General features: G+C 56.5%; 1 protein-coding gene across 1 annotated transcript in view; it reads left to right on the top strand.

Moving 5' to 3' along the window:
- POLE (polymerase (DNA directed), epsilon, catalytic subunit) overlaps positions 1–9,209 on the top strand; it is a gene marked incomplete at both ends in the record, with an annotated part of 23,002 nt that overhangs the window by 5,782 nt on the left and 8,011 nt on the right. Inside the window, 12 exons of the mRNA XM_010136111.1 lie at positions 717–849; positions 1,472–1,585; positions 2,215–2,427; positions 3,284–3,391; positions 4,133–4,261; positions 5,135–5,237; positions 5,332–5,476; positions 6,194–6,341; positions 7,025–7,173; positions 7,570–7,662; positions 7,893–8,037; positions 8,509–8,666. Of these exons, the coding sequence (XP_010134413.1) occupies positions 717–849; positions 1,472–1,585; positions 2,215–2,427; positions 3,284–3,391; positions 4,133–4,261; positions 5,135–5,237; positions 5,332–5,476; positions 6,194–6,341; positions 7,025–7,173; positions 7,570–7,662; positions 7,893–8,037; positions 8,509–8,666 (1,638 nt within the window). The remainder of the gene's footprint in view (positions 1–716; positions 850–1,471; positions 1,586–2,214; positions 2,428–3,283; positions 3,392–4,132; positions 4,262–5,134; positions 5,238–5,331; positions 5,477–6,193; positions 6,342–7,024; positions 7,174–7,569; positions 7,663–7,892; positions 8,038–8,508; positions 8,667–9,209) is intronic.

The following is a 9,209-nucleotide window of genomic DNA, read 5'->3' as shown; positions in this document are numbered from 1 at the left end:
CGTTGGAGAGTGGCTGGCTGTCCTTGCAGTCCAGGTGGGGTCTTCCCTGTCGGTTAAATCATCAAATCACAGAATCATTTGGGTTGGAAAAGTCCTTTGAGCTCCTTGAGTCCCCCTGTTCCCAGCACCGCCAGGTCCCCACTGCCCCCTGTCCCTCAGCAGCACCTCCACATGGCTGGGAAACCCCTCCAGGGATGGGGACTCCACCACTGCCCTGGGCAGCCGGGGACACGCCTGCACAACCCCAGCGCGACAGAGATTGTTCCTCAGGGACAACCTCAACCTCCCCTGGGGCAACTGGAGGCACCTGGCGCTTGTCAATGGGAGGAGAGACTGATCCCCTCCTCTCTCCACCCTCCTGTCAGGGAGTTGTCAGAGCCAGAAGGTCTCCCCGGAGCCTCCTTTGCTCCAGGCTCAACCCCCCCAGGTCCCTCAGCCGCTCCTCAGTGCTCTTGTGCTCCAAGAGGTGAGGGGGTTGGGAGGTGGTGGTCCCGAGCAGTGGTGGTGCTCCGGATAGAGGGGTTAGTCCTATGCAGTGACAGAGGTGCAGGGTAGCTAAAGCTGAGCAGCTCTTACTCCACTGTGCTTGGACTGTCTTGGCTGTCCTCAGCAAGGTCCCCGTTGCGATCGAGGTCCAGTCTCCAAGGCCGAGCTCTTTTTTGAAGGGCAGGAGTGGTTCCTCTCCCACAAACTGGTATTTCCATCCCTCTGTCCAGGTGGGTGAAGAGAGACAGTTACCTCCCTGTTGGGAGTCACAACCTGAAAGCAGCAGCTAAAGCCAAACTGGGTTACGATCCGGTGGAGCTGGACCCTGAAGAGATGTGCCGGATGGCCACGGAGGAGCCTCAGGTAGTCCCTCCCCACACTCTCTCTCCTCTGAGCCGTGGGCAAATGAGCCTCAAGTGGCCACAACAGGATTAAATCTTTATGTTAAAGCATTACAAAATGTTTTTGCTTAATGCAGTTGAGGGATCAGCTTGATCTCTCCCCAAACTGCTGGTGCCTCAGAAGCACTGGAGCTCGTGGGGAGAAGGAACAGGACGTCTTTAAAGCGGTTCTAGGATGAGCGCTGCACTGTTTTCTGTGTGTATTTACCTCAGGGCGAGGTGGTGGGTACCACCTCAACCAGAAACACCACAAAGAGCCAACAGTGACCTGCTGGAGGGACAGAAACAGACTTAGAGCTCCAGGGGGTTCTGCTGAAGCCCTGGAGCAGCCTCCTGGTTCCCAAGCGGGCCGGAAGCTCATTGCCCCAGTTTAGAGTCATTCAAAGCTGACGTATCGCTGGAGCTAGAGCAGAGTGTCCTCCGGAGCGAGGGCGTCTTTACATCCTCAGGTGGGGCCAGGAGCGTGTCCAGCAGGAAGCAGTGGAAGGTTGTTGTCATTGAGCTGCTCTGTCACGTGTGACTGGCGTTAATTTGGGACCCTCTGGTTAATCTGGGGTTAATTGCCCTCTCCTCTCCCCCAACAGACCCTGGCCACCTATTCAGTGTCCGACGCCGTTGCTACCTATTACATGTATATGAAGTACGTGCATCCCTTCATCTTCGCCTTGTGCACCATCATTCCCATGGAGCCCGACGAGGTGGGTGCGCTCCCCAAAGGACCATTTCTAAGCCAGGCGAAGAGCCACGTGTCCCACGCTGCAGGGACGCTCTGGCCACGGACCTGATTCCCACTGCCCGGGCGCTTTCCTGTCCATGTGAGGGAAGGAGGGTGGGTTTGGAGGCTGCTTCTTTCTCTCTGCAGCCCAGGGGTGTTTTGAGAGAGGTGCCCAAGAACAAGAGACCTGGGGGTTGGTGGTACAGGGCTGGAGCGAGAAAGCATGGCTGATGCTCCATGCAAGCTTCCTTCAGTCGTGGTCATGCAAAGCTGGGTCTCCTGATGGCTCTTGTCAGCTGTCAGGCCAGTCCAGTCCCACCAGCGCTGGTACAGCACCTCTTGCTGAATCACAGGATGGTTTGTTTTGAAAGGAACCTTCCAAGATCATCTAGTCCAACCCCCCCTGCCATGGGCAGGGACATCTTTCGCTAGACCAAGTTGCTCAAAGCTGCATCCAACTTTACCATGAACGCTTCCAGGGATGCGACATCCACAGCTTCTCTGGGCAGCCTGGGCCAGTGTCTCACCACATAGTGAAGAATCTGTTCCTTGTATCTAATCTAGATCTCCTGCTTTTGAGTTTAAGACTGGCTTTTAACACCTCTCCTGCAGGTGTTAAGAAAAGGATCTGGGACGCTGTGCGAGGCGCTGCTGATGGTTCAGGCCTATCACGCCAACATCATCTTCCCCAACAAGCAGGAGCAGGAATTCAACAAGCTGACAGACGATGGCCACGTGCTGGACTCGGAGACGTACGTGGGAGGCCACGTGGAAGCGCTGGAATCTGGAGTCTTTCGCAGTGACATCCCCTGCCGCTTCAAAATGGTGAGGGGCCACACAGCCACCCCCTGTTCTCACAGAGCGTGGTGGTGAAGAACAACCCTCCGCTGGTGGTCCGTGCCGGGCTGGGGCAGGACCTGCCGTGCTTTAGGAGACCTTGAGCACCTGAAGCTGCGTGGAGCTGGGCTGGGAGGGGATGGGAAGAGGCCTCCCAGTGGCTGTCTCTGCTTCACTGGCAGAGCAAGCGTGGACCACATAGTGGAAGCGGGCCAGACCAGCCAGGGAGAGTGGTGAAGTGGGGTTTGGGGTTCAGTTCTGAGCCAGTGATTCTTGGAAGATAGACCTCTGTCCCCTAGGGGTCCTGTCCTCCCACCAAGCTTCTTCTGAACCCTTCCTGGGCATCTTTCTCCTGATTCTGGTTCATGTTGCTGTTTCCATCACCTCCCCCCGTCCTGCTTCGTGTCTGTGTTGTGCTCATAGACCTTCGGATTTCAGAGGCGGCTTCGCTCTGCCGTGCAATGCCTGGCCCTTAGTGGGGGACGTTTTAGTGGGTGTCATCTAGTGAACGATCACGGGGAGCAGGCGCTGGGTGTATGAAAGGGTCTGGACTAAGTGAGAATGACCCTTGCACCAGCCAGCATGTGGCCATGATTGGTGCTGCGCTACCAAATGCAAGCACAAGCAGCTGCTCCTCATCTGCCCTCGTCTCTTCCCTTCACTGTTTCTTTGTTCTGACCTGGTCTTGGTGGGCTGGACCCTGCCCGTGCCTTGGCACCCTGCCCTAAGCTGCAGGGCCATGCTTCAAGCTGCCCAGGACTGGTGGGGATACGAGCAGCAGGGCAGGAGCTGCCAGCTGGGGATGGCTGCCAGTGGTCTCAATGCTGTCCCCACGCCCCCACAGAATCCTGCAGCCTTTGACTTCCTGGTGCAGCACGTGGAGAAGACGCTGCGGCACGCCATCGAGGAGGAGGAGGGTTTACCCTTGGATCAAGTCACCAACTTCCAGGAGGTTCGTCACTCGCGGCACGGCTGGGCTGAGCTGAGCTGGGCTGAGCTGAGCTGGGCTGCCAGGCTGGGGCTGCAGCTGTGACGTGCCTGTTTAGGTTCATTTTATGCTCTATAGGGGCACACCAAGATGCTCCTCTATGGGCAGCTGCAGAGTAGATGGTGTTAAGGGATGTTGTCAGCAGCCGCTGCCTCCAGCTGCCCCAGTCAGGACTCTCCTGCCGAGCCTCTGGAGCATCCTGCCTGGGGGTCCTGCCCAGCTGAGGGACGTGGTTCCTCTGTTCCCCTTTGCAGGTTCCACCAGGAGCAAAGCTCTGAGAGCTGGGAGGGGGTTTGGTGAGAAGGCAGACACCTCAGATATCCCAAGCACTCGTGTTCCTCTTGGTCCACGTGTCTTCTGAGCTACAAAGTCATGAGCTTCTTGGAGGGCATCATCAGTTAGTGACTGAGGACTTGCGGCCTTTGCTGTTGTCTGCGTTAACCCATTTTCACCAAAACGGCCCTTATTCGAGAAACCTCTAGGCAGTAGCTGCTCTCACCTTCCACCGACCCCCGCAGATAAATCCTACCCTGGAGGGCCAAACCGAACCCTAAAGTACGGGGGATCACGGGGTCCCTGGTGCTGCTTTGGTCCTTTCAGTCCTTTGAGTCAGCAGCAGGGGTCCCTGTGCAGGAGTGAAGGACCAAGTTCAACAAGTATTTGATTCATTAACTCCTTGTCTCGCTTCTTTCTGTCTCACCACAGGTTTGTGATGAAATTAAGGTCAAGCTGAATTCTCTGAGGGACGTTCCGAACAGAATCGAGTGTCCCCTTATCTACCATCTAGACGTGGGGGCCATGTACCCCAACATCATTCTGACCAACAGGTTGCAGGTGGGTAACATCAACCTTGTCTCTCCTAATTGTCTTTCATGTGGCCTTGGTGGTCCCTTTGCTTGGATCCCCTTAACAGCAAGGGCTGAATGTTCTGCTCAGGGTAAGGGGATCTGGTAAGGCTGGGTCTGACATTCTGCCGTGGGGCCAGGGCTGCAGGGGCTGAGCTACAGCTTCAGCGAGGACCCTTGAGAGGCCACACCTTGAACACGGTGTCCAGTTTTGGGCCCCTGGCTCCCAGAAGGACATTGAGGTGCTGGAATGTGTCCAGAGCAGGGCAGCGGAGCTGGGGCAGGGTCTGGAGCATGATGTGCTGAGGAGCGGCTGAGGGACCTGGGGGGGCTGAGCCTGGAGCAAAGGAGGCTCCAGGGAGACCTTCTGGCTCTGACAACTCCCGGACAGGAGGGTGGAGCAAGTTTGGGGTCAGTCTCTTCTCCCCAGGAACAAGTGACAGGACGAGAGGGAATGGCCTTAAGTTGTGCCAGGGAGATCTAGGATAGAGGTCAGGAAAAATTTCTTTACACAGAGGGTCATTAAGCCTTGGGACAGGCTGCCCAGGGAGGAGGTGGAGTCCCCATCCCTGGAGGGGTTTCACAGATGTGTGGAGGTGCTGCTGAGGGACAGGGGTTAGGGACCCTGGCAGTGCTGGAGGAACAGTTAGATGGTCTTAAAGGTCTCTTCCAACCAGTTGATTCTGTGATTCCCCAAAACCAGCTCTTTTTGTGGCTTTTGTGTCCCCAAAAGGCTCTGGAAAGGAGAGCTCTCTGACTACCAACTCTGATGTTCACCCCCACGCTCCTCTGCCACCCAACCCCTGTCCTGGGCTGGAGACGCGTCCCCTCTAACACTTTAGTGTCTCTCGCTTGCCTCCAGCCCTCAGCCATGGTGGATGAGGCCACATGCGCTGCTTGTGACTTCAACAAGCCGGGTGCCAACTGCCAGCGCCGGATGACCTGGCAGTGGAGAGGAGAGTTCAGTGAGTACAGTGGGGGCCGTGCTGTCCCACCCGCGGAGATGGGGGCAACGTCCTGCCCCTCCCCTGGGGAACTGATGGCTGTGCCCCTCTGCAGTGCCCGCCAGCCGCAGCGAGTACCACCGCATCCAACAGCAGCTGGAGTCAGAGAAGTTCCCTCCCCTGTCCCCCGACGGAGCACCCCGTGCCTTCCACGAGCTCTCCCGGGAAGAACAGGCCAAGTACGAGAAAAAGCGGCTGGCAGGGAAAAAAAAAAAAAAAAAAAACAAAAAAACAAAAAAATCAACAACGTTAGAAAACAGGGGAAAAAAAAAAAACAAAAAAAAAATCCCACAAACCCCCCACCCCCATAAAAAAAAAAAAAAAAACAAAAAAACAAAAAACCAAAAAATTCAACATCACAGTCTGGAGCAGCGTTTTGTAACCTCGACCGCGAGCAGAGCTCAGCATTAGGTACCTCTGTGGGGCTCATTCAGACTGGGTCTGCTCTCAGACCTTCTCCAGGACCCCAGCTGGCTCCCGTGGGCTTCCTGAAGAGGGACCAGGCACCAGGGCGTGTGTCAGGGTTTCTCCTTTTGTCTAATGAGAGCCGTGGATGTGAGCTGGGACACAAACGGCTTCTCGGAAGGCTGCTGATTAAAGCCTGTTAAAGAAAGGGAAACATTATCCCATGCCCTGGAGCGATGCTGTTCAGCAGAACCATCCCTCTGGCTGGGGCAGAGCCTGGCTTTGCGGATGGGCTGTACCTGCGTCACCATGAGTTTATTTCCCCCTCTTCCTTGCGTCTCCGTAACAAGGTGCTGCATCTCTCCATGCTGGCACCTTCCTTCCCCTCCCTTTGCACTAGGACTGTCCTCCTCACCCGTGCCTTAGGTGTCTCCTGTCCACGCTGTGCCCACCCCCCTGTCCATAGCAGGGCACCCACCCCTTAGCAGCTCCCTCTGCTTCTTCCCGTGAGTAGATTACTGCCGCAAGGCCTACAAGAAGATCCACGTCACCAAGGTGGAGGAACGGGTCACCACCATCTGCCAGCGCGAGAACTCTTTCTACGTGGACACGGTGCGAGCTTTCCGGGACCGCCGCTATGAGTTCAAGGGGCTGCACAAGGTACTGAGCTCAGCTTGTGCTTTGACTTGTCTTGGCCAGGCTGGGAAAGAAAACCGAGCCCTAAACAATCGTGGTATTCAGAAGGGTGTGGTGCAGGTCCTGACTGCTGTGGCTGCTCACTGCTGGATCTTCAGCAGCTGCTGCCAGGGCATTTACTGCCTCTGGTGCTGTCAAACAACGCTGCAGCTCCAGTTTTCACTGGGTTTAGCTTCCTCAGCTGGTCCGTGTTCTGACAGATCTGATCTGGCCGGGTTCAGCCTGGGGCATCTTCCTACGTGGAGGCCAGAGACAAGCTAAGAAGCAAGGTCTAGACCTTGGGCAAAGGAACGGTTGGTTCCAGGAGGACGCTCTAGTTCTCTGCTGGTTGGTGTTCACACTAGAGGAGACCAGGGCACGATGTTCTTGGAGTGTGCGGAAGGCAGTGGCGAGGCCCTGGGACTCAACCTCCAGTGGAGTTAATTAACAAGCCACTTGCTTTGTGGTCCCTCCCAGCTCCCTCCTCTGCCTCACAGGGCTGGCCAAGAGGCTTTTTCTGCGTGGCTGGTTCTGGCGTTCAGCCAGATGCCATCCAAGAGCAGAGACCGTTCTAGAGTTGTAACACTCTGCTGGGACCGAGGGGGTGCCAGCTGGGTACCACCAGTAGCGATGTGTGGGATCGTCCCGACTCTGCCTGTGGCTTGCAGGTGTGGAAAAAGAAGCTGTCTGCAGCAGTAGAGACCGGAGATGCCTCTGAAGTGAAGCGCTGCAAGAACATGGAAATCCTGTATGACTCCCTGCAGCTGGCCCACAAGTGCATCCTCAACTCCTTCTATGGCTACGTCATGCGGAAGGGGTGAGTCTCCTCCCTGGGCGATGCTGGGCTGCTCTGGAGAGGACCCTTGGGAAACTGGGGTTGTCCTAAGGAGGCTGTCACTTGCTTCACCTGCTTCTGAAGCACCAGCATGAAGGTGAGTGCTCCCTGTAACTCTCCTCCTGCTTCTACCAATGACTTCTCACCCCGGAGACACCTGCCAGACATTAAGTGTTGGGTCCAAGTGATGGGAATCTTCTCTGTTGGTGGCTTTCCAGCTTTTCTGAAGTATCATAACTAGGGCAAGGGGAACAATCTACTGAGGGCCAGCATGGGGGTCCTCCTGCCCGCCTTCCCCTGGGCGTCCTCCTGCCCTTTCCCCGGCTGGGTTTGGGAGGGAGCACTTCCTGCTCGTGACTCGGACTCCTCTGCTGACAGAGCTCGCTGGTACTCCATGGAAATGGCCGGCATCGTCTGCTTCACGGGAGCGAACATCATCACCCAGGCCAGGGAGCTGATCGAGCAGATTGGGTACGTGCTGAGCGGGGGAAGAAAGGTCCATCTGCTCCTGCGACAGGTGTGGGAGTGTGTCAGACACCTGAACTTCCAGCAGTTGGTGGGGAGGGTTCAGGTTCCTGACACTGCTGAGGTTGTTCAGAGGGTGGATGCCACAGGCTGCCTCCGCCTTTGGCGGGGAGGCAGAGCTGATCCTCACCTATCATCCACTCTCCGGTTGACAGTGACCTTCCGTCCTTCCTTAGGAGACCTCTGGAACTGGATACCGATGGGATTTGGTGTGTCCTCCCCAACAGCTTCCCAGAGAACTTTGTCATCAAGTCAACCAACACCAAGAAGCCGAAGGTGACAATCTCCTACCCGGGTGCCATGCTGAACATCCTGGTGAAGGTGAGTGGCACCCATCCAGGCCAGCTCTGCGCTCTGGGACGAAGGAGGGGGAGGACTGACAGAGGAGGAGGGTCTCGCTGCCATCTCCGCTCCTGGTGTGACCAGCGGGACGGTGGGGCTGACGGCCCTGCTCGCCACACTGCCGCTCCCTGCCCCGGAGAGCGTCTGAGCAGAGCGAGAGGCTCCAGCATCTCTACAGCAGAGAGGGTGGAGGGTGAGGAAGAGGCCAGGCGTGGTGCCCGCTCACCTGGCAGTCCAGACTAGAGCACGGTCTTCTGCTTGCTCCAGCTCCTGTAAGACAAAAGAATATGATTCTAGGCTCTAAAGTGGTTTTCTTCTCAACAGGCCGGTCACATGTTTTGGTTTTGAGTCCTAAATTGTGCTGTAGCTTTCAGAGGGCTGGCAGATATCCCGAGGGGCAGGGTGTGCCCGAGGGGCATCTCCTGGTGTAACCAGCTGTTCTCCCGATAGGAGGGCTTCACCAACGATCAGTACCAGGAGCTGCAGGACCCGGCCTCTCTCACCTATGTCACGCGCTCGGAGAACAGCATCTTTTTTGAAGTGGATGGGCCATACCTGGCCATGATCCTCCCAGCGTCCAAAGAGGAGGGCAAGAAGCTGAAGAAAAGGTGAGATTTCAAAGGTCGTTCCCCTGGGTGACAGGTTGAGGGTCTGTCCCTTGGTGCCTGTGGCGCACGTTGGTCCTTGTCCCTGGAGCTGGCAGCTCGCTCCATTCTCTGGCTTCAGAGGGCAGGTTCCTTCCAGCAGATGGTCGTTGGCGCCAGCCATGCCCCGCCTCCAGCGCTCTGCTGTGCCAGGACATTTTAGAGAGTTACAGCAAAACGACGTTTCTCCAGCCAGACGTCATCTCCCTGTTTGCCACCTGGGGGTACAGGAGAAGTGTGACTTCTGAGGACATCGAATACTGCTTATACTCGACCTAAACTGTTTAAACTCACCAGCTCCTGCCTTCCCATCTCGCAGGAGCTCTCAGCCCTCCAGTAACACTGCTCCTGGCTGTCTGCCCTTCCTTCTCCGTCCGGAAGAAGGAGCAGGTCCTGCCATTCCTGTCCTGTTACAGGGTAGCTGTAGTCAAACTTCACTGATTTCTCTGCAGCCCCCCAAGCATGAACACGAGCTAGAGTAGCCACTGGCTAAAAGGGGGGCCACAC

The sequence above is a fragment of the Buceros rhinoceros genome, unplaced genomic scaffold (assembly GCF_000710305.1).
Source record: "Buceros rhinoceros silvestris isolate BGI_N320 unplaced genomic scaffold, ASM71030v1 scaffold28035, whole genome shotgun sequence".
Classification (NCBI taxonomy): domain Eukaryota; kingdom Metazoa; phylum Chordata; class Aves; order Bucerotiformes; family Bucerotidae; genus Buceros; species Buceros rhinoceros.
This window is presented reverse-complemented; position numbering and strand designations above follow the sequence as displayed.